This window comes from Polyodon spathula, chromosome 13 (genome assembly GCF_017654505.1).
Source record: "Polyodon spathula isolate WHYD16114869_AA chromosome 13, ASM1765450v1, whole genome shotgun sequence".
NCBI classification, from domain to species: Eukaryota; Metazoa; Chordata; class Actinopteri; order Acipenseriformes; family Polyodontidae; genus Polyodon; species Polyodon spathula.
The window spans coordinates 12,800,188-12,825,772 of record NC_054546.1 but is presented as its reverse complement, the minus strand read 5'-3'; the positions used below and the strand labels follow the sequence as shown (position 1 = coordinate 12,825,772).

At 36.7% G+C, this 25,585-nt stretch overlaps 1 protein-coding gene across 4 annotated transcripts in view; it reads left to right on the top strand.

Moving 5' to 3' along the window:
• The first annotated feature begins 1,999 nt into the window (after positions 1–1,999).
• The window catches only part of LOC121325599 (polycomb group RING finger protein 5-B-like), a 24,242-nt gene continuing 656 nt past the window's right edge, over positions 2,000–25,585 (top strand). Inside the window, exons 1-9 of one of the 4 annotated variants that reach the window (XM_041268396.1) lie at positions 2,000–2,162; positions 4,402–4,714; positions 10,560–10,656; positions 14,156–14,211; positions 16,997–17,056; positions 20,623–20,768; positions 21,128–21,226; positions 22,222–22,311; positions 24,217–25,585. The exon at positions 24,217–25,585 is cut by the window's right edge and continues 656 nt beyond it. In XM_041268396.1, the coding sequence (XP_041124330.1) occupies positions 4,603–4,714; positions 10,560–10,656; positions 14,156–14,211; positions 16,997–17,056; positions 20,623–20,768; positions 21,128–21,226; positions 22,222–22,311; positions 24,217–24,264 (708 nt within the window). In that variant the 5' untranslated portion in view covers positions 2,000–2,162; positions 4,402–4,602 and the 3' untranslated portion in view covers positions 24,265–25,585. Of the gene's footprint in view, positions 2,163–2,206; positions 2,903–3,480; positions 4,233–4,401; positions 4,715–10,559; positions 10,657–14,155; positions 14,212–16,996; positions 17,057–20,622; positions 20,769–21,073; positions 21,227–22,221; positions 22,312–24,216 lie in introns of those variants that run through there. The other 3 variants (XM_041268393.1, XM_041268395.1, XM_041268394.1) reach the window with 3 other exon arrangements.

Below are 25,585 nucleotides of genomic sequence, written 5' to 3'. Positions count from 1 at the left end.
TTCTTAATAATCATCTTGAATGTGCTCCAAGGGATATTCAAGGCCTTTGATATTTTTTTATAAACATCCCCTGATCTGTGCCTTTCAACAACTTTGTCCAAGAGTTCTTTTGAAAGCACCTTGGTGTTCATGGTTGAGTCTTTGCTTTGAAATACACTACCCAGCAGAGGGAACCTACAGGAATTGCTGGATTTATCGTGTAATCATGTGAATCACTACAATTTAACACAGGTGGAGGCCACTTAACTTGGTGTGTGATTTTGAAGGCAATTGGTTACACCTGAGTTAATTTAGGATTACAAGGGGGGTGGACAATTATCCAACCAAGCTATTTCAGTTTTCATTTTTAACTAATTTTCTATAATTTTTTTTTTTTCACTTGGATGTTGTGGGGTAGTATGTGTGTGTGTGTGTGTGTGTGTATATATATTATTAAACATTTTGGTATCACTTGCTTCTTTCAAAAGTGCACATATGTACAATATCTACATGGTGAATGGATTTATGCTATAATGCCTTTAAAGATCGTTCTGAATGTTGTTTTGATCTCAATTTAAAAATATTTATCTCACACAAAACAATGGCAAGTGTTGCTATGTTTCAATTCTACCTTTTGAGGTTATCTTGACAACTAAAAATATATTCAATGCGTTAGTGCTGAATAGATAATATCTACACCAAATAGCAAACTATGTAACTTGCGACTTAAAGACTGAAGCAAAATTGATTTTAAACAGAATGTTACACATTGTGAAATCAAGGGTGTGGTACCTTCTCTAATATTGCCATCCTGGACATTAGTCTACACAGGGTTCAAGTATATAAGAGCTAAAAAAAACAAAAGAATTAACATTCATGTATACTTTTTACTTTTTGCCATATTGCACACCTCCACAGAAGAATTGTCCCAAGAGAAAACTCCTCAGTTAGTGCAGTTGGAAAGTAATGTAGCCAGACAACATATTTGCTGTTCCTCTAATGCCAATTGTGCTGATACTGCATTTGCTAAAACCAGGTTAACTCAACCATATTGTTGATAAAAGCACATCTTTTACACAAGGAATGGATTATTATTATAATATGGGATAGGTGTGCTGTAGTAGGAATCTAATATTACAATGACATTCTTGGTGCATCAGTTATACCCTTGAAAACCAGTGTCATCTTTATATTGGATCGGTATTTTCGGAAACTTCGTGGCACAGTTCACTAGTTTTCATTTCTGTACATTTAAATCGGGAAATAAAATATAATATTGGTATGCCACCCATGTCATGATGCTACAATAATAATTTTTACAGTACAAGAGGCTGAAGTATGAAGCTGCTAATGGTGCAGCCCTTGATATGGTCTGGGGCTTCCATTCAAATGACAAGTGTGGTGTTTTACAGGCACTTGTTTTCAAAATAGTTTTTCCCACGTGGGAGCGTTAAATAATAATTTCGGCAAATACTAGATTAAAAAAAAAAACTTTTTTTTCTTTCTTTCTTTTTACAGTACTGTGAAATATATCCAAAACAGAAATATACTTAAAATGTCGTTTGTGTATGCATATCAAACGTCGATGCAGGTGCAGTTTGTAGAAGTAAATCGTAGTGTTGGGACCATTAAGAACAGCTGTCTATATTTGGCTTGGACTCACAAGACATGAGACATCAAAAACTGCCACTCGTACAGACGCAACAATATCAAATAATTAAATTAATCATATTATTTCTGACCATGTAGGCTATGCAACCTGCAACACATCAAATCAAATGGTAATATTATTAATGTACATATTACCTGCATTTAGCTTACAATAATATAGTATTCATTGTAATTTTAGATATGCTGTCACTCATTTGTGTAGAATAAATAGAATTTCCGATATATTTATCTGCTCATAGTTACTGTAGTAGTTAGTAATTGAAGGCTGCGCCCTAGTTTGTGTCCAATCAGAGGGTACATGCTGTGGAATGAATAAGGCAGCAATGCGTAAACAAGCTCCGGGAAAGTCCTCCGCCCCTTTTCTATCAGTCTCGCTCAGTGAAGCTAGTTCCGTGTTCTACTACTTTATTATTACAACATCATTCACTCTCTTAACCCACCGTGAGATTTATACAGTAGTGGATTTACATCAGATTCTCATGATCATGGCCTCTTGAAAATAAAGTAAAAAGGTAAGGGATGCGGTTACTGAAAAAAATAAAAAAGACAAATGCGACGCTATTGCATACGATTTTCACAAGGTAGTAAAGTTTTTGGGGTGGGATGGGATGCGATCATGTGTCACGATATGTTTGTTATATCAAGTTGCTGACATGTGAGTTCGACCTTGTTTTGTGGATATAGCGTGGCTTAAAAAGCTGCTGCCGCGTCTGTTTAAAAAAAGTGCTACTCTGAAATCGATTTTGGATAACCTTAATTTTTGGACGACTAGGTAACTAATGTCAACGAGGGGTTTAGAGTCCAGTAACGCTGTTTTTTAAGTAAGCTGACGCAAATTGTGACGTTTGTGGCTTCCTGGTGATGAGGGATAGATAACACAGTGCGTTGTTCACTGTTACAACTGTAAAAAGCAAGCTGTGGATTTCTTTGCTGCGCACTGAAGATTTTTCTAGCAATCTTTACTTGACCAGGTCTACTGGCTATGCGACGTTTATTCTCTCTATACTACAAAGCGTCCGTTTTTGTACTGAATAAACATTATTTATGTTAATTTTACACAATTCAAAACTGAATTACTTTGAACAAAAAACAAAACGAAACATTGATTTATCTACCCGTACTTAAATTGTTGTTAGCAGATTCCTAATGAAAAATATCAAGCGGCGGTGGGTAACTACTGACAACTGTGATGTCTATTGACGTACTGGATCCAACACCTGCGTGTAGATATGTAGACTGACACAGTAATATGGTAAGGTACAGAAACTACTGCCTTCAGGACGAGAGTCGAAAGTGAAATGTTCGTATTTACGTTTGTTTGGAATCTGGATATTATTTACAAAACCATCAATTTAACGTAATGAAACATATGATTGCCAAGCACGTACAGTAACCAAAACGTGTATAATTTAGTTTTGGTGTAAAAGTGGCCAGTGCATATTCTTACCTGTCCAGTGCTTTTCACTATATGACAGCCTGTTTTACATTTTTCGAATAATTTTGTATATTTCTCAAGCCAAGAAGTCTCGGTTTCTATTAGCACGTCATTTATTGCAGGTGTTTAAATAAAACAAATTAATGTGAATTCCACTAACCCCACGCTAGTTAAAAATAACTTATTATATGGTATGTCACTCCAGGTCATAGTCTGCACTGCATTCTTATTGATATCTCATATTATTGGTAATTAAACAATGTGTAATCCTCTCCCTACACCGAAACCCTAACCTTAAGATCAGTAGCCTATACTGCAGCCATTACACATCTAAAGTAGTTCATGTTTGGCAGTGAATAAGCGTTTTTGTTACTTAAAAAAAAAAAAAAAAAAAAAAAAAGTCGACCGGAGGTGCTGACTTCCTCAATTGTCCTGACAGGAGCATTTCGTGGTACCTTTGTAAATATATGCTCTTTTTCTTGGAGACAATGACATTATTAAAATGGTCTCTCTCAATTACTTGCTGGTGACAATTACTGGCCTAATTTATTTTAGCTTCAGAAGGAGTTCTTGGTAGGCAGGCTGCTATTGTAAGTTGATCATTCTACAGGTGGTCTTCAGTTTAACTGTGTCTCTCGGATCCTGATTTAGAGATGGTTTTATGCCTGTATTTGACTCAATAATTATTTTTGTTATGCTCTTCTAATTTATTTTTCAAAATATGTTTTCTTAACATATGTGAACAGATGTACAACACTAGAACCCTTTCTGCAGCACCTCTTTTAGTAGACACCTCCATCTTCAGTGTTTTCTATCCCTCATATTCAGGCTCCAAAGGGATTACATTAATTGTATTGAACTTAAACATGTAGGCTAAGCCCATGCAGTTTTACATGTTCAAGAATACTGAAACCATATACTTAAAATGTCATGTCAAGAGTGTTTCCTGCGAAATGTTAGACAAAAACTTTTAGAGCTGCAGAACAGCGTTAAAATAACAGTCTACATTTTGCTGAAGGAAGTAGCATGAACAATCCATGTTAGGTTTACAGAATGGAAGCTTCATTGAGATTGGAAGCTTGTGTGAATGAAGTTAAACAAACAGGAAAGTCAACAAAGTTGGGTTTGTCATGAAGTAGAGTGCACAGTAAGTATACAGGCAACCCAAATTCATATTTTGGTATACAACTGGGATACTGTAGCGTTAACTTTTAAAGCATCCCTGTGTTATAGCATAACCAGTCCTACACTTCTGTGGCTTCCCACACGCCTTTTGAAATAGATTGCTTTTGTAATGTAATCCTTCCAACTTGCAGGTGCAAAAGTCCTACAGAACCAGGGGGAGGTTACAATGAAGCACCCTTGAGCTTTCATTCGAGAGAATGTATTTTTGACAAGGTGAAGATTTGCTTGAAGTGAGACCGATGCGGGGAGCATCCCAGCTGTGCATTGTAGCACAGCAGCTCCTGTGAGCTCCGACTGGACCATCACCTCTCCACCCCTCGCCTGTCCTAGAAATGGCTGCTCAGAGGAAGCACCTGGTCAGAGATTTTAACCACTACATCACCTGCTACGTTTGTAAAGGATACTTAATCAAGCCCACCACAGTGACCGAGTGCCTCCACACTTGTAAGTATTGAAACCAAGGCAGTCCAGTAAACCCTGAAAGTACACAGGTTTAGGTTGTAGGGAATATAAATATCAGTTGACTGTATATGCTAAAATCATCCACCTTTTCTTAAATAGAAAACACTGGACCATATAAAGCCCCAAAAAGTGACCACACAGTTGCTATTAGTAATGTCAGACATGATGAATAGCTGAAGGCCGTTGACACTAAGTGAACAGCATGACCTGTTTGAAACTGCAAGGAATAATTTGACTGCTCTGATTGCGTATCTGTTTCCATGATGTTTGTAACCAAATATTGTGATGGCATAGCATTAAAGGTTTAAAGAACAATTCTGTTAGCTATGTGGATTTTAAGACTATTACAGGAGCCAGTTAGATAACCCATAAATGGAAGAGCTATGGACATTTAAACATATTCTAAATAGTTCTGCTTACTTCAATCAACCAGCTTTGACTTTTTATCTACCATTTTTGCAAATGAATTGAAGAACAACTTTGTTCTTGTACTTGCTTATGATTTGTATGTAACCTGCACCAGCTTCCTGTTAAAATTTCTATCTCTATGTTTACATTTTGAAATTAAGGAAAGTATTTCATTAATGACTGTACTCAATTAGGGCATATCCTGTGTCCAGGGGTTAAACACATTTCTTAGACCTTCAGAGAGATCCACCCCATTTGTTTTGGTCCACTTTTACCCAGTCCCCTGTGAACGTTTCTGATCTCTGATAGAACATTTAAAACAGTTCCATAATAATTTCTAATATAGACGCAAGCTTCAAACCCTTCAGCTAGTCAGTCGCTCAGTTATATATGTTTATTGGTATAATGTGCCTTTCCTGAACAAGCTTGTCAAAGTACTTTACAAATAGTAAATATCACTGTAGGAAAATACCAAGCTAAAAAACCATGGGGCCTGAACTTTCCTGGCAGAGAATTCCACACATTGGAAGATCCAGGAAATGGAAATTGGAAGATGCTTAGTCAACACTGAATGCAGGGTGCAATTTTTAAAGAAATATATGGTATAAAAAAAGTACATATGTGTTTGAAGCATATAAGAGAATAAACCAAAGTTGCATAGTTGAAAACCATAATGTAGTTCTAAATTTCTTCTTTGCCGGTCCTCAGCTGTCATCTTTGAAACACTGCACATGATTATAATAATGAACACAGTGTGAATGGAAGTGTGCACCATAATAAAGAAAAGATTTTAAAACCTTATCAAACCTCATTAAGACTGTCAGGTTTGTTAGACAGGACCACTTTACTTGCCAGTGCCGAAAGCTTTCCCCTTGTAGAAGAAGGATCTTCAGTAGAGTGATGTGGTAGTGAGATGAAGCCTTTTGTTTGACACACCATCTTTTCTCTATTAGAAAAGCAAACAACTAAAGTAGAAGCTGTGTAGTATGACTTCTAATTTATGTACAAAATAAGTTGTTTTTTTTTGGGGGGGGGAGTAGTATAATTTAACTTCAGACATGTACAATACTTTATGATGTTTGCAGTCGTTCAGAATGGTTCGAAGTTGGCCTCATGATATTGTGAACATTACCTGCTTGTAGTGTAGTATAGAAGCGAAGGCAAGTTGAAAGGTCACAATATCACATGACTTGTCAAAGCAAACCTACAAGCAAGATAAAAGCCAGTTACTGTAGACTGAATAAAAGTTTGAACAAAAGAATAAAGGTTTCTGGAAAAAAAAGGGTTCAATACAGTGCAGAGTGAGTGTCTTCATCATCGCATAATGTATATTTGAAAAATGTATAAAATCCCCTTCTCTCTCTAATCATGTCTTTAATAAAATAAAATGCTAAAACAAAAATACTTTATTGGATTATGTCTAAATTCAATCCAAAATATCTGCAGGCCTTTGTCCATCCAACTTTTAAGCGACAAACGCAATGGAAAATGGTTTAAGTTGACTTTTAAGAAGTTTTTACTCACATGACGAGCTTGCTCGCTAGAGCTGGTTTTATTTTTTACTCGCATTGACATTTTATTCAACACTTGCATGGAAAACCATAACGAGCGTATTTCTGGTCCTACCGCCCGTTTTCGCCGAATATAAACCATCATCGTGTCACTGCCAAAAATGCACTGATTTGCCTGGCAATCACACAAGCAAATCCTATTGAATGCATCACCTTTAGCTAAAGATATGAATTTCAAATAAATTACTCAGTAATACAACTTTTTTCTTTCTGCTTATGCAGTTCAGTAGAATGCATCCTAGTACACTGTACTACACAAAATTGAAAGACTTCTAACAAGAGAGCAGAAATAGAATAAGCAACCTTTAAGCTAGTGGGAAAATATGTGAAAACAATGCTGCAGGTTTTATACCTTTACTTTTGTAAGTACCTTTTACTCAGCAACACTTTTGACACTCACTGCAGGTTCAGTTTTCCCTTGCGGATGTACATTTTATTGTTGGCTTTGTGAACTGCGTATTTGGTAACAGCGCCAAGGTTCACTGATTATTATTTTTTTTTTTTTTAAGAACTTAATTCGGTAGAATATACTCACTAGACTAGCGAGCGAGTAAAAATAAAAGCATGGACAATCATCTAGCAAGTGTATTTCTTGTGAATAACCTGAAAACATAGCAACACATGCAAATTAGGCTGTGATATTACGAAACGTTACAGGGAATTCCCTTTGACTCGCTACAATTTGCAATGGATGGAAAACCATTTTTTTGCCCTTATGTCGTTACTATTTTTGTTGCAGTTTTACCAAGTAACTTATAAACTCGCTCGATAAATGGGTGGAAAGTGCACTTGTAATGAAAGGGTTAAATTTGTGAAAATTCATGCAGCTATCGTGTTCACCAAAAAAAAAAAAAATAAATCAATCAATATTAGAGAGACACAAAACTAGGGTATAGATCTTTGAAATTCAATGTGTGGAGAGCTTTTTGTATAAATCTCAGTGTAAAAAATTGTCAGCGGTAAGGGTTTCCAAACTAAAGCTTTTAAAAGCTTAGCCAATCAGTTTTCAGTGAGTACATTGAAAAAACATTAACAGGTTGTTGAACACAATAAGGTCTTGTAAAAATGTCCAGACAAAGTTTTATCAAACTCAAACAAGCACAGGTATTGTCTTTATTCAACATCTCTGTTGTAGAGCAATATAATTTTTGCCCAATTTGGAAACGCCATTTTTTTTTAGGCTCAGTCCACCTCTACCACCCCTGCGCTGACTCGGGAGTGGGAAAGATGAACACACGTTGTCCTCCGAATCGTGTGCTGTCAGCCGACCGCTTCTTTTTCACACTGCAGGTCCACCATGCAGCCAATGGAGGACAACGCAGCTTATAGGCAAGCCTGCAGGCGCCCGGCCAGACTACAGGGGTCGCTGGTGCGCAGTGAGCTGAGGACACCCTGGCCGACCTAAGCCCTCCCCCCAGGGTGGCGCTCAGCCAATTGTGCACCACCCCCTGGGTGCTCCCGTCTGCGGTCAGCAGTGGAATAGCCTCGACTCGCAGAGCAATACAATTTAATTGCTTTAGTTGAGTGTGTCCAAAACCTTGTATAATTTCTACAGAAACACAGTGTGTGATTGATAGTTAGTGCATGTATGTGGAGGTGAGGAGGGCATATAAAAGAAAATTGTAGATACATGCAGTACTATAAACTTGTAATAAATATACTTTCCATTTTACAAAGGTCCAGTACTGTAACAAGAAGTCTGTTTTATTTTCGCTTTTGATTTTCAAGCAGGGATTTTTATTTTTTCTCAAGAGAATTAGCAGGAGTTATTTACATAAGAAAGCAGAAATGCACGATACAAACTCCCTAGAGGCTCACTGAAACAGCTAAAGGGTGCAGTCTAAAGATTTTGGCACAGAAGCACCCCCCCCCCCCCACCTTGTCTCTCTAATCATGTCTTTAATAAAATAAAATGCTAAATAGGGAAGCTGAGAGTGCAGGCAGTGCTTAGACAGGAAACAAGTAAGGTCAGGCAGCCCCGATACTTATTAAGCCTTCCTTTACATCACCTGACAAAACAATTCACATCATCTTTTGGGCATTATTGCTCAGCCCCCTCCTCTTTATAAGCCTGGGGGCATGTATGTGTGTGACACTGCTGCGGAGGATGGCGTGCAACATGTAACTCTTGAGGGTAAATGATCAGCAGACTTCCTGGAATGAGGTGCTGATGTCACCCTGCCCACATTGCTTCACGTAGTTTCACAATCCAAATAAAACTGAGCTGTCATTACACTTCACAAGGTGCACTGGGGGAAATGGAAGCAATTGAAGGCTTCCCAGCAAACTTTTTTTTTTTACTTTGCCCACTGTGTTTTGCAATTCAAGTCCAAGATGTTGAAGTGAAGTAGTTCATACATAATTGGAATGTTTCTACTAAAATGTGTAAAACCTAGTGTTATTTAGCCAACTTGTGGTGTGTATATATAGTTTATGTGAAAGCTGTAGAGTATTTATTATATTTGCATTTACTCTAGGTGTATCAAAGGGAAGTGATGAGTTATTTAGGGATGTCGAGAAAAATTTGTTACTTTTTCACAGTGGTAAAGGCTTTGGCAATATGGCCTTTAGTGGATTATGTCTTTGAGTTTAGTTTAAAAATGAATAGAATGGCAGATTTAGTAGCAGTAGTACACTCGGCTAAAGCATGTACCGGTACATGTGTCACCCTAACTGAGTTTTGCCCTGAATCCCATGGGGTACAGAGTTAATTAGGGCAAAGTTGAAGCATGAAAATGTACTGTAACTTTGTCTTTGTCTCTGTGTTGTTTAACTTACTGTAGATTGACAAGAAGTAAAACAGATGGAGGAATGCCACTGCCCTGGGCTGTTATGATTAGACATAAAAAAGGATTAATAAAGTCTTTAAGGGCGAGGAGCAGTGTGGTGTTGTGGAATAACTTCCGTGTGTGTGTGTGTTGGGGGATGGAATGAATGTTTGTGAGTGTGTGCTGTGCATCTTAGTGATGGTAGCGAGGAGGGGGGCGGGTGTCCTACATTTCCATCTTAATAAATTAGCATGTCACATTTCTATAGGAAAGATTGTAATCAGCAGATGCTCTTGCAATTCACTAACTACAAAACCTCTAAATGAAGGTATACAGATTGTGACTCTTACAACTTGAGGACAACTTGTTGGATTGATTTGAAGATTTGCAATTTGTAACACAGCGTTCCTCACAATGTAAAACATCTACCCAGTTGCTAGGCCTATGAGCATATTGCAATATTTTCTGGTTTAGGCAAACGCCCATCTAGTTCAGGGTGTTTCTTGCTGATTGTGTTTGTTCTGTTCAAGAATATCAGTGTCCATATACAAGTAAATTCCTGATTCAGCAGGAAGGGAATGAAACAATATATAATTATTTAAAAAGTCATAAGTGAGTGAGGGCTGAAGGGACATGAAAATGAAACAAATAACATAACCGGTCGTCTGGTGGTCTGTAATAGCTGTTTCTGTGGTTGTCTAACTGTGGTCTGTGTAGTTTAATATTATGAGTACATTGAAAAAACTTAAACAAAATCAATAAAGTGTACACTGGTGAGGCACGAGCCAAAACATCTGTCTCCTTAACCTGGGTCAGTGTAATCAACCTGTATCCCATTGGATAACCCATCTCTGGCTATAAATGAAATATTTAAGAGAACTGGGGAATCTCCCTGGATTGCATCAACCACCTGATTATCCCAGGAGGGATAAGATGATCAAAGAAACCCATTAGGGTGACAATACATTAGGATTTTCCTAGAATTTTGTTACCACAAGCCAAATAGGAAAAAAAAAAAAAACTTGTTATTCAAAATGTTTGCAATTTTAAACAATGTTATTAACTTTTTTTTTATTCCAGTTTGCAAACGCTGCATCGTCCAACACTTTGAAGACAGCAATGACTGTCCCAAATGCGGCATCCAAGTTCACGAAACAAATCCATTAGAAATGCTAAGGTAAGAGACGGAAATGTATTGCAAAGAATTGAGCAAAAAAAAAATATCAACATGTAAAGCTTGTGAAATGTAAAAGAATCGGCTGTACTGAAGGTAGATGCCTATGCTCACCAAAAACAGAAAGCTAAGTATTGTAATTAGATTTATAAGTGTGCCACAAAGTGTACATAAAACTTTATTTTATATGCTGGTATATATGGGAAATGGGGTACGAAATGTGTTCCCTTTTTTACCCCACTCATATTGCTCTTACTAAAATAAATTATCATCCCCTCATCAAAAATAGGTACAAGCTTGTAATAAATTGTTATTCATTTACTGCCAATCCCAAACAACTGGATTATTTTTTATTTTTTTATTTTAACACCCAAAATGAGATTCTGCCATGGCAACTGCCAAGACTGGTACAGCACTCAGTGAGATTCTGCCATGGCAACTGCCAAGACTGGTATAGCACTCAGTGAGATTCTGCCATGGCAACTGCCAAGACTGGTACAGCACTCAGTGAGATTCTGCCATGGTAACTGCCAAGACTGGTACAGCACTCAGTGAGATTCTGCCATGGCAACTGCCAAGACTGGTACAGCACTCAGTGAGATTCTGCCATGGCAACTGCCAAGACTGGTACAGCACTCAGTGAGATTCTGCCATGGTAACTGCCAAGACTGGTACAGCACTCAGTGTGATTCTGCCATGGTAACTGCCAAGACTGGTACAGCACTCAGTGAGATTCTGCCATGGCAACTGCCAAGACTGGTACAGCACTCAGTGAGATTCTGCCATGGCAACTGCCAAGACTGGTACAGCACTCAGTGAGATTCTGCCATGGCAACTGCCAAGACTGGTACAGCACTCAGTGAGATTCTGCCATGGTAACTGCCAAGACTGGTACAGCACTCAGTGAGATTCTGCCATGGTAACTGCCAAGACTGGTACAGCACTCAGTGAGATTCTGCCATGGTAACTGCCAAGACTGGTACAGCACTCAGTGTGATACCTGTCTTGACGGTTATTATTTTAGAAACACATTTAGGTAAAATTAAAATCAAATACTGTATACCATCCAGTCATTCTGCATTTGTAGTAAATGGAAAACATTTGGGGGTGGCATTGCATTGAAATAATTTTTGAATTTCACTGCCATATTGTTTTAACCTGACCATACAGACCTTATGCTTTGACGTAGTAGTTGGTACACAATAAAGTTCAATTATAGGTAGTAGTGTGAAGTATGATACAGGTGTTTTTCTCATACCATTTTATTTCATGTTTACAATTTTTTTCTGTATCGTCAAAAAAAAGAAAATACGTACATATTATATATATATATATATATATATATATATATATATATATATATATATATATATATATATATATATATAATTTAAATTTGATTTGAAACTAAGAAATGACTTTGCCTTTTTCTGACACCTCAGTGCACGTCTTCGACTATCCCCCGCCGCCCCCCCCCCCCCCGAAATGTTACATTCTCAATCGTAAGAGTATCACTACCCGTGATGTGTTCTAAATCAGCTCCCTCAGCCCTTTCCCCTGCCTCACTCTGCTGCTGTACCTGGTTCATTATTTCACTCATTCAGTATTTGTTATTTGTCACCTGGATAGGTCCTTCTCTACGAATCACTCTTTTTAGCCCCAGACTTCCAGTATGTTTTATGCATAGATTTTTAAACATTGGTTATAAGTAGTAATAATAAGAAAAAATGGAAAAAGGGGCTGTGCATTGCCAAAATCAAAATGTGTTTCTTCTTTAGTCCCACAGCTTTCCTCTCCCCCAAAAAGGACTTGAAACGAAAGTAACAAAATGTTGTTCTTGTTTCTGGGGTTCCTGAGATAAATAGGAGGAATGTCATGAAACCCCATAGCTTGAGCTTGACATAGCTTTGGGTCAGGCTTCCAGCAAGTTATCACCTATATATCATCGCATTGGTAGAAACATGTGTCTACTCACTCTTGTATGTTTACGTAAAAATTGATGCGTGAAATTAATCATTGAGATTGCAGCATTCAAGTCCTTAACAGAGGAAATTGTGGCGCTGTTGCCCCTATGCTATCGCCACATTGAACATATTCTTTTGTCATCTGCTTTGTTGCTGGGACTTGTTGATCACCTTGTATATTTTAATTAATCATTTAAACTACTTTGAAGATGATATTTTCAGCTTGGTTACAAGAATAAGCTGTTCAGTTGTGAGGAGTTTCTTGCTAGTTTTACGCTGTTAAAATAATTTTACTGCTGTCTGAAAATGTTCTTTTGCACTTCATTCAAGGGTGTCCTTACTGCTTCAATAACACAAATACAGAGATATTAATAAGTTCAAACATATTTGTATTTACCTCCTTTGTTTTTTGTTGCTGTAGTATTTGGTGCATCTCTGATCTTTTCTGTCATCCGAAATCAAGTCACGTGTGACCTTAGCCAGATTAGAACATGTTAGGTCATTCCTTTTTAACTCCAGAAGTGAAGCCCACTGCTTGAATTTCCTACTGCACACACATTGTGCAACCAAATTGAATGCCAGATCGCAGATTGTGTAACTAATCTGACAAGGATGATTGAGATTGAGAGGCACTCTGTCTGCAGTGCATTTTCTAGACAAATATAATGCCATTCTAAATTGAATCCTAAAAAAAGTCCCTGACTTACAATTTGGACCCTGTATCTCACTGCCTGCATAATTACCTGCAAAAAAGGGGGCAAATATGCATTTTTTTTCTCTCTCAAAAAACATTTGATAGGTTTTTATAGGGAGGGATTCATTTCTGCTTCAGCCTTTCTTTGTTTGTATACTGCAATGATAGGTCACGCATTACCTGGTAAATACTGTAGGTGATTCCCTGGGCTTGAATTGGAAATTGACCCAGTGTTCATTTGGCACATAACTTCTGTTAATTACTTTTAATTGTTTAAGCCCAGCTAATTGAAAGAGTTACGAGAAACAAGTTTGACTGCAAAAAACTTCAAAATAGTTACATAATGGGTGAGTAATGTTTTGGAAGTTTTTGGGCCCCTTGTTTGCTTATGCTGTCTGAACATTAAACAGCATTACCTCATACATGACAGCATTTGCGGGTTTGCACACAGCTGGTTTTCAGTTCCTCAAAGGGTTTACTGAAGTACTATGTGACTCTCAACATACAGTTCATGAACCAAGCCAAAGGGACTGGCACATTGCTCACATGTTGCTCCCAAGTTTTCCCACTTTCCAGACCATTTTTGCACATTCTAAAAGCTTAGAGCAAGAACTGTCGCTGCTTCTTTTTTTATTGTTTTGATAGAATGCAGTACCTTCACCACAGTCTGTGGCCAGGCATCCCACATATACCTTCATATTCTTGTCATCAGACAGGAACTTGTCAGTTTCAAAATGACTTTTCGCTAACAAACATCTATATGATCTATATTTGGGTTATTGTAATCGCCTACACCATTTTCACAGAACTCTCTTAACCGTTGTCGTTTCTTTTTCTTGGAAAGGCTGGACAACACATTGGAAGAGATCATATTTAAACTTGTGCCTGGACTCAGAGAAAGTAAGTTTGCTAAATTGTTTTTTATGTGTTTGTGTGATAGAATCAGATATGTGAGTTAAACCACTTAATGCAAAACTTTTTTCAAAGAGGGCTAATATTGTATATTTCTAGAAGACCCATGGTTGTCTTTATACAAACTTAATGAATGTAACGCTCTTTAAATGTTGAGAGACCATGGCTTAACTTACAGTGCCAACAGATGAGAGATGCCTGTCCTTCGATCTGGAAATCTGTCGTTTCTGGCCCTCGACAACTGTGTGGGAATTTTTCTATGAAAATGAGCATGATATAAAGTATGCCTTTCAGGTGCATATTTACACACAACCAAAAATGCAAGACGTTACCAAAAGGAGAAATAAAATGTAAATGTTAGTCACTGGAACGTGATATTAACGCAGACACAAATTCCCACCTTGTACTAAATACCATGTACCAGGCCCAATACCCTTGTGCAAATTTTCAATGCAGATAACATGAAACACTTGAGTGACTATCCCCAGTGTGTGTGTGTGTGTGTGTGTGTGTGTGTATATATACACACACATCATTATCAATACGCAACTAAAAAAAAAAAAAAAAAAAAAAGCATTTCAGGTTCATAGTACAACTGTTTTCTGCTGTATTTGCTTAAAATACAGTAAAACTATGATAACACACTACAGAAAAGGAAGAGCTTGTTAAGGATCATTCAGTCTTTTCTTTATCGATGTACTACACAAAAATAGCAAAACAGCGCTGTTAACTTCCAAACATGTATTGTGTACAGCGCAGCGTGCCATTGCAATTTAGCAACCTAGCTGCATACCTGCTGAAACTTAAAAAAAAGCAGGCCTCTGCCTGACCCAAACCCAACCTTCTATATGAAATTGCAAGCTGACAAAAACCTGTTTCTTCTGTTGGGTTCTGTCTGGTAAAGTTTGTTGGCCTTGAATGTCTATGTAAAATATCCGGAATGCTAACATTAGTTCCCTCGGCTCATTACATTTAATTCTTAAGGATCTTAAAGCAGACGTTGTTTAGTTTTCCTCACAAAATTAACAAAGGTGCTGGCACCAGAGGTGTGTTACATTAAGGACTCGGTGTCAGTAACAGGGTAGGAAGCTTAAAGTATTTGGGAATAGTTGTACACATGTTGTGTACAAAGTGCTGTGATTTATTAAAAGGAAGTATTTGGACTTCAGTTAATTTGAAATGGAAAAGAGCTAGGCTGTGTTTAAAAAAAGAAAAAAAAAAGACAGGATAGGTATGTCTGAGATGATATGTGTATTGATCATATTTTTCTATCTATAACTGACACTGATCACCTTACTGAACGATGCCTGTGCTCTATTTTTAGATTCAGCTTGTTTCAGTTGTGAAAACAAAGCACAAGACACTCTTTAATAATGTGTTAGATCAGTTATGTTAAAAATAGAAACTAGCTAATACACACTGAAAGAAAAAAAAACAGATTTGTTGTGAATGCAGAGCACTTTTATTTAGTACTGGGGGAGGGTAGTTTTATGAAGCGTTGTTTTTGTAGCTTCAGATTCCATGCAGTGAAAATTAGAGCTATTGTAGGAATTTGGTACTGCCGTTTGGAGGCATGTAATTACATTGTAATAACATTGTAATTATCAATGTTTAAATTGGAGGTCGGCATGGGTACCCGAATACCTGGGTTTTAAATTACCCCGACGCTACCCGAGTCTCTCTTTACTACACGGGTTTTGATTTGTTAATTTGAGAATTTAAAGAAAATGTAGAAAATATGACAATACAGTTGTAAGAGCGGGTCTCTGGCCATCGTAATAAAGACTAAAACAAGCTTTTGCGTTAAGCCTTTTCTTAACTGACAGGATATCAGTGTTTTACAGAAAACAGTAACACAGCGAGCGGCACGTACACCTCAATAATAATAACTGCGGCGACTATTCTCAGGAACTAAATCGGAAACAAAACAACATACACATTTTTTTGTTAGCTGACAGTATAAAGCATAAAACTTGTCAAACCAAGATGAGAAAAATAACAAATTATTTTCATGTGATTGGAGAAGTTTCAAAAGAAAACCGTGATGCACAAATTCAGATATACAAGAAATGAGCAATGAAGGTATATTATATATATATTAATAATAATAATAATAATAATAATAATAATAATAATAATAATAAATAATAATAATATTTGTGTGTTTCCAGTACTGCAAAAGGTTATACAAGTCTACAGATCTGAAGGGACTAAATGTATGTGTACTATATGGTATTTAAATATGTATCATGCACTTAAAACATTAATATATGTGATTTTTTTTTTTTTATTTTGTTATAATCATTACCTGAAAAATATCCATGGTATGGATATGGCAGGTACCCGGTTCCAGATTTTCTGCGCGTGCCGACCTCTAGTTTAAATTGTTCAGTAGCAGTACATGACCATTGGATACAAATACATCTGCCCTATTATACAGCACTTGCCCAAGGTCTGCTATCTTATCCACTGTGACAAAAGCTTACAACAAAGTGAAACACCTGTTAGATAGTATGTACTGTATTATACAATATGTGTAAAGAATTAACTTTGCATAGCCAATTAATCAGTGATTCCCATGTGTTCTGCTTATTTTGCATATTTATAAGTTACATTACATTACAATAGGGTAAAAGCTGAATACCTTTGTAGTTATCAGGGTTGGTTCACAAATTATGTTTGCACACACTAAAACTTTGTTAAAGGAACAGTATTAATGTTTTTGTTTAATTGTTGTTGTTGTTATTATGATTGTGTTTTGTTTCTTGGCTAGAGGAACAACAACAAGAAATAGAGTTCTGGAGGAAGACCAAATCAAAAGAAAACGGAGGAGGTAAATATGAATGGCACCCATATCTTGTAAAGTCCCATTCAGTCCCATTCAAATAACAAAGACCCCCTCCCCTTTCACAGAATACAAATTAAGTAGACTAGCGCAATAACAGCGTCAAGGACAGCATACCTCAGCTGTTTCATCCAGGTTACCTATACCTTTGTGAATTTGGATTGCATTCATCTTTTGAACTGAAAAGAACAGAGTGTATTTTAAAAAATGCAATTGCTTGCAGTGTAGATGGAAGAAGATATTTTGAACGCCTAGGGCTCTATGTGTCATTGATCATATCTTGACATTTCTTAGGTTTTTGTGACTTTGTAGACCTGTATCTTTGCCAGAAGGAAGTTCTGTATCTTGACTTTCGGCATTGCAAATCTATTTTTAATGAGATGTAAATTCTGATCTCTCCTGTATAATGAGCAGTAATTTATTCTGTTCTTAAAGAGCGATGATATTACGGTAGTTGTTCACGAAAAAGAGCTGTTTAGTACATCACACGCAGAAATTCTACAAAGGACGGAAGCTACAAAATCACAGTATTTACGAACATGTAAGTAATGTTAGTACGCAGAGCCCCTAGTCTTTTGTAAGTGATCTAAAGGTGTATTGCCTTGTGTAGTTTTAAAATTAGAAGAAGGTTAATACTAGAGCCCCATGAAATTCTTTTTATTTTTTAGAATTTTTTGTTTTATTTTTTACAAATGTCATTTTATTTTGTTTTATTACAGATACACATTAATAAAACAACTCAATTAGGTGTATATCAGTAGTATAGTATAGTATTCATCATATTTTAACTACACTTTTTTTATTAAACATCCAATTTATAAAATAGATAAGATTTGTGTTTCAATCCTATTGTACTGAAGCAGTATAAAACAAATTTGGGGTTTCTCCATATTTAAACAATAAGCAAAGCAGATTCATTCATTCAAATCCATTCAAATCCAAAACAGCATTTGCTCCGGTGCAAAATTTGCACTACTTGAAATAAAACAAAGAATTGGCATACTAATGCAAAATACTGTAGAAGCAAACAAGCCATATTTCCCCAAAAGGAATAACCAACTAATGCTTAACGACGGTATCTTTCGACTCCCATTCCAGCCGACAGTTGAAAATCTGCACATCGTTATTTTGTCAGCGTCAGTTACACACATCCCCTCATGCTCAAGGTCTTTGCAGCATTGTTAAATTGTTACGCATGGTTTAGGCATTTTAGAAAGAAAAGTCTCTTCCATCACAATTTTTATTTTCCATCAAATTCTACATCTGCGCAAGTGCTAGTCAGAGCCTCCGTTTTTCTTCAGACCGTGTCTATGGTAACGGCTGAGCCTTGACAACTACGATTGCAAGTATTTATTTAAAGTATTTCCGTATAAACCTCACAATTTAAAAAATGTTTGTTTTTATAATGATTTTTCACATTATTTTTTTTTTTAGATTTGCATTTCGTTTTGTTTTGTTTTATATGTTACATTTCGTGTTATTTCGTATTTACGAAAAACACAGGGCTCTAGTTATTACCCTATTAAACAGCATTGGAAATGGCAGTATTATAGTTGTTTTCTGTAAAATGGTATCAAAATACAAGAACACCATGTGGAAAAAAGGTACTCATGACATCCATATCTACCTTCTGCATATAGTGGCAGGAAAGTTTCCAGGTAGTCTTGTGTTTGCAATTGAAACTACCTTTAGGCAATGGAAACACACTGGACAACCAAAAATCCTTTTCTTTTTTAAGGTTTAAAAGTCCTGGAAAGGAAATAGCTCAAAGAGAACTTGTTGTGAAAAACAGTTTGACTAAAATTAAATGTAGGCGATCCAAAGGCGGTGATGAATCTCAACAATGTAGATTAGACAAAGGGTAGAAGAAGATTAAATATCTCTGGCACCTGGTAGTAAGAACTGAAAAAACAACACAATAGGGTAAAAGCTGAATACCTTCTTTGTAGTTATCAGGGTTGGTTCTAGAAGTAAGAAACTTCTCAAAAGGAGAGCTGATGTTTTTGTAAATCTTCTGTGTGTAACACAAACTGTTTGAGATACAGCTGTCATATGTGTGGTGTTTTGTAAACACTGAATGCAGAATGTAACAGTACCCTTCACACTCATTGTCACATAGTCGCTATAATAGTTACTAGAAGATAAAGACCAAACGCTTTGAGATACTGGTTCCATACTCTGTACCCAACAGTATTCAATGATTCTCTAGGTCAAGTTAAAATAAATACGATACCCCTTTCTGGTGGTAATTTTACAAAGCTTTCATCTGCACACTAATCCTTCCTCATTACAGTAACACTGTAAAATAAATTAAAGTTCCTCTTTGCTACATGGTGACCAGGTGCATGGTTTCAAAATAGATTTGAGAGAGAGAGAGAGAGAGATTTCTGTGAGAGAAAATGTTAACATTGTTTTATAAAATTGAGAAGATAAATAGTACAGTTTGCTTTGTTTTTACAGTTTCATTCTTTCAGCAGAGTTAGATTCATAGGCAGAACAAGATAGGGAGAGAAACTTTACATAGAACTGAAGAGATGCATGTAGGGAGCTTGGTGCATTGTGATGGCAGTAGTTCCTTAACAGATAATTGGAATATATATGGAAAGAAAAAAATACTAGTGCAGGCAGTCATTACGGTTAAACTAGGCTGGGTTGCCTAATTATTCAGACTTGCCAGCTGAGGATAGATCATAGTTTGGGGGGTTTCTAAATGATATTAGTGGTAAACTATACAGAGACGTTTACACTGGGTTTGTTAAAGAGAGCTAAACCAGTTCAGACAGCTTTTAAAAGGTGGTTTATTTACTTACACGTAGGCTAGTGCCTACTGTTTACTTTTTTTAGCACTACACACATCGACTATTGACTGCCATCTGTTGCATTTGATGAAAAATAAAGCACATTCATTTCCATAAATGTGCTGTTTTACAGTCAGGGATGGGGTTGTCTGTCCTAAAGGAATATCTTATACCCATATTAAAAGTTATTTGACACAGTGCAATGACCTTCTAACAAGATACTGGCATTGATTCATAATACAACACAGTTACTTTCCTTGTAAAAGTTTACCATAGTTAATAAGCCCATAGTGAAAACATGGTAAAGCATAGGTAAGCACTGTAAAGAATAGTGAGGTGTGGTAAAGCATATTAATAAATATGGCGAACCAGGGCAAACTATGATAAAACAAAAAATACCCTGGTAAACCTTTGTAAGGGTTAGTACAGTTTTCTTTGTTATCATTGCTAAAGATAATGAATATAGATGTCCCTGATCCTAGCACAGATATGTACATATTGTGTTGGTAAGAAAGGCAGAAGGTGGTCCGTAATGGGAGAACTGAAAGCTTGTCTTAATCTCTCTTTGTCTCTGTCTTCCCATCACTCATCAGTTCCTCAAGATTGTACAATTACCCAATGAGTACCTGTCACCACTTTACTATACAGTGTTAATTCTTTGGAACATAAAAAAGACAACCATCAAAATGGTTATCTTCTGGACTAACAAGAAGAAATATAAGACTTAGGTTAACACAAGTTGATTGTTTACCACAGATGACAGTCCGAGAGCCAAGAGAGCCCGAATGGACAATGAAGAAGAGGAAGATGGAGACCATGATCACCACAGAAGTGACCCCCAGATAGCTATCTGCCTTGACTGCTTAAGAAACAGCAGTCAATCGGCAGAAAACATAGTGAAGGTTAGCTGAACTACAGCATATAACAGTGCGCTATTTGGGTGAAGTCAGCAGGATTCCAGGTGTATGTCTAGACTTTAATGTTAATGGAAGAAATAAACATTATTAAATTGTATAAGCATTCTGAGGGAGACGTTGTAAATTCAATGTCTATACACATGAGTTAGGGTTTAAGTAAGAACAGTCTTAGGCTATGGTTTACTGAGGATTGTTATAGGAAATATTACTTTTAATGTTTCCAATATTCTTTTATGTTTTTGAACCATAATGGAAATATCCTTTTTTTTAATTCCTGTCTTGTCTAACAGTCTGAGTTTCTACCCAACCTTGAGAAAACGATCTTGTTTCAATTCCCGCTCCAGGGTTTAATGAAGAAATTTATACGCTGCTCCACTCGAGTGACGGTTGGAACAATAAAGAAGTTTCTTAGTCTGAAGTTAAAGCTTCCAACTTCTTATGAGGTAAGCTATGTCCGATTAAACCTCAAGGGGTAACGCTGTAACCTAAGTTGAGAATTTTAAAACATTGCTATGTTCCTCATGCATACCTGCTATCCGTTAAGGAGCACGTTTCTGTTCTTGCTAAGATAAGGCCTGTGTAGTTGAATAAACATGATGTATCATCCTTGGTTAGCTCCAGGTTAGCTCCTTCAGTACTAAGGTTGATTTGATCAACCTATACTCCTCCAGGATCAGCCACAGATTTTTTTGGAACATTTTACAATGTCTGGGGATCCTCCTATACAGTGAAATGCTGTGACAAAATCCAACCATATTTAGACCTGGTGAATAAGCAACCACCCAAGAATTGAATAATTACACTTAAAATTGGTTAAGACTGTCATTTTTTAGCAAATGTGTTCATTTACAATAAAATACATACCAACAAATCTTGGATACGATCACCAAAATTTAACTTATCTTTTGTGATGTCTTTGCTGTGAATAAAGTTTTGATTTGGAGTAAATTCATTTCTGTTCCTACTTTTATTGGCACACACATCTACAGTACTTGTAGCAACCATAACAACACGTTCTGATAAAGCCTTAGATTATGTGTAGCATAAATCTACCAGAGTCAGTGCGAAACAGAAGTGTCAGGCCGATTTGGTTTTTGACGTGAAATGTGGGTCGTATATGGGAGCTTTTAATACAGAATATGTAGAAAACAAAACAGTCAAAAAGTCTGTCCAGTTTTATAGAAGTATGCTACATCCCGCCTTTTGATACATGTCATACGTTTGTCTACCCCCAACACCAATTAATGTTCTGTTTGGCTGCAATGCATCTTGGGATTCTGTTTTGTTTTGTCTTGTTTTGTGATTCCTTATGGTATACTTGGGAGTTGCTTTCTTATGTTGACACCAGATTCATTGCTCACCACTTTATAAACAGATGGAGCGGTATTTTGTTACAGTGCTTTCTGTAACTATACTGTCATGTCTGTTTTGGTCACAGCTGGATGTACTATGCAATGGTGAGATCATGGGGAAAGATCATACTATGGAATTTATCTATATGACAAGATGGAGACTTCGGGGTGAAAATGTAAGTACTGATTCATCTCTCTGCGCATTCCATTGCCAAAGTAAGGGTTTGCCATTAGTTAGATCAAACCGCTCAATTTATTGGCTTAATAAAATTGCCCTTCTATTTATAATTCATATCCTGTAATGCGAAACATTTGATCGTTTACAAAACACTTCTTACTGTCTGTACACAGATAAGAGAGCTAACCAAGGGTTAAAGTGTTTTTTATTTGTATTTGTTTACCTTAATAGCAGTATCAGCCTAATAGCTCTGTTTAATCATTGCTTTCATTCATACTTGGAAGTATGAAATACAGTGCTTTCCTGTATCATTTAGTGTGAAATCAGCTGACCTGTGTTGATCTACTACTTGCTGTAGCCCTGTAAGGAAGACCTGTCCTAACCTAAAAGCTGGCCTGGAAGTGCAGAGCCTGGCAATTAGATGTAAGAACCGAGATGCTAAAGATCTCAGTTTCCTGAGCCAACTTAGCCCCTGGCATATTTTCAGCCCTGGTGGCAGCACCTCCACCTACCTGTGCTTTTGCTCTCTCAACTGTGAAATTGGGTGCCATTCGGAAATTGTATGAGCTGTCTGGCTATTCTCTCTAAATGTAATTTTTTAGGAAATCTCTGAGGAATTGGGTTGACAGGGCAAGATTTCAGAGCTGACTAGGATTAAGTCCCATTAGACCTAAATAAATAAAATGTCTGTGGAATGTGGAAAATGCGATCCAAACCCAGATGAAACACTGTTAATCCACACTAAATGGAGGCCTCATCTATGTGGCATAATAAGTTAGACAGTGTAAAAAAACCCATAGTAATCTCTTCATTAAGTAACACTCGGCTGCTTTTTAATAGTACTATTACTAAAATGTGCCTGTAGTTCATTTCCTGGCATGCTTTTTGCCTTCATTCATCACCTTTGGCCCAGTAAGTTACATCTTTCAACTCAACCCAGTGTCCATCCATACTGGGGAAGAATTCTAACACAAGCAGGATTGATTGACTGTTAAAAGGATCTAGTCTCACTGTTGGCAGCTGGGTTGTGGAATGTGTCAGCGCAGTAATCAAATGCTCTGAAGCCCTTAGTGGAGCAGTGGGAAATCTTCAACCGATTGCTCGCATTATTTTACTCCGACTGGTTGAATGTGTGAAGTCACCATTCAGAGGCGCTTGGCTGGCAGAGTTCCAGGTTAATACTGCCTTACTTGCAGTATGCAGTTTACTATTTATTCTTTAAGGAAAAAGAAAGGCCTGTTTTGTTGGAGGAATGTGTTGCTGACACCAAGTGTGAATTCAAAGAGCCAATAACATTTCTAAGAGTTTTTTGTACAAAGCTTTATGTTATATTGTACTGTACCTTTCGAAAAATTTGAATAGGAAAATATGAGCAAAGAATTATTTGTAATAAAATACAGCGTACAAAACTAGAAATGGCATTAAAAATACTCATTGAGAAATACAAAACAGTAATCCGTCATAATGATTTAGTCCAGTTAGTTAATAAATATGGGCCTATGACTTTCTGGATAATAAGGATACAATCTATTGTAAATGGCGGGGGGGTAGCATATCAGAGTAGCATATTCATTTTATAAGCAAGGGCCTGCTAACATGTTGTGTCATTCTTGTGTTCACTTAAAAAAGTAGTTGTATATTGTTGCTGTCGCGTGGATGTTTTTTTTTTTTTTTATTATTATTTTGTATTACATTTTTTTATTCTTTTAAAACTTTTATCACATTTAAATAAACCGTAAATATAAAAAGTCAGTACAAAGTATACATTAATCAGTGCTTTGTGTTGCTCTGTTATTGAATGACCTATTGTGTGTTACAGTTGGACTGCACATTATGTATAGCAATGTTATTTTACTGAGACAAACTAATGTGTGTATGGTTTTTTTTTTTTTTCCCCCATCAGTCTTACCCAATGGTACTACAGTATCGACCACGGATTGACTTTGGTTAGACCAGAGGGAGACAGAGTGAACCTGCTGAGGTGACTCCTGCACTAAAGTAAACCCATCGACAGATTACACAATGAATGGATGTGCCTGAACCAGGGACACAGATGCTTCTGTTTGTTTTCCGCATGCAGATAGATGTCTATCCTGTTAGATTTTGGTTTCTTCAAGTCAGTTTTATGTTTTAATTTGACAGCAAATTAATGTGTGCCAATCTTGCTCCTTCAACATCCTACCTAGAATAAGTGTAACTCTTGGCATGGGTTTTTCGTAGTCCAGAAACTAATGTAACAACGGAACTGTTCCGCTTCTTTTAATTTGAATATAACAAGCGTATCTCTTGCACTGCAGTGGCACAGTGTACAGATCGGTGAAAATAATGACTCAATTTGCTGTTGAACGAGTATGTTGGACCCACTGGAGTAAAATCCAAATTGAACTGATACGTTCAAGTTGTTCAACAGAATGCTTTCTGGCTTGGATACGCTTAGAAGTTATAAGGTATCAATATATTGGTCATGAAAATAGCAAGTGAATTTAACTCAGTGAGAGGTGTTTATGGGAAGCCTTGAGATGTGTAACAGTTAAAACAGGCTACTAATCTGTATTTAAGGTTTATAAATGTGTTATTGGTTAGAAATAGACATTGTAAACAATCTAAAAGACATGCTAAAAACTGTTTCAGAATATATGTTGGTGGCGGTGATGATTAGAGAAGAACTGTTTTGAATTTTGAATACCATGATCTGAAGATTCCTAATAAGATAATATCATCCACCCAACACCTTTTTGGTTATTACTGCATCACACTGTGGACAGATTATATAGGCCCTGTTTTTAAGGGTCGTAGCCACTTTCTTAGTTATTAATGTCAGGACAGACAGTTGTATTTATTCATAGAGTAATTGGTTGTGTTTTCCATTGTAAATGTCATACTGCAAGAGATTTGTACAAGTTTTCTCATTCCTTCCTTTAATGCCCTTTGCATTCTTAACAGTAGTCACTGTGTATAGTGGCGGCAATTAAATATAATTAACACATGCCTTGGATAAACCATATAGTAATGTGCACTGATTAGGCGAAGGAAATATATAATGGCTTCAACTGTGGGTTGGAACATGTACTGTAGCTCCCAATGCATTGCAATGAAAACAGGTGTCCAGTGTTAAAGGATTCTAAAGGTTTCACATGACTTAGATAGGGCTAGTGGATCACATGACACGTCATATGACCACATTCATTTTCGTACATTCTAGGGGGTTTTGAATTTTACATTTTCTACATTTTTGGACAGACAGCTCGATGGCAAGAGGTTGTAACAGGTCA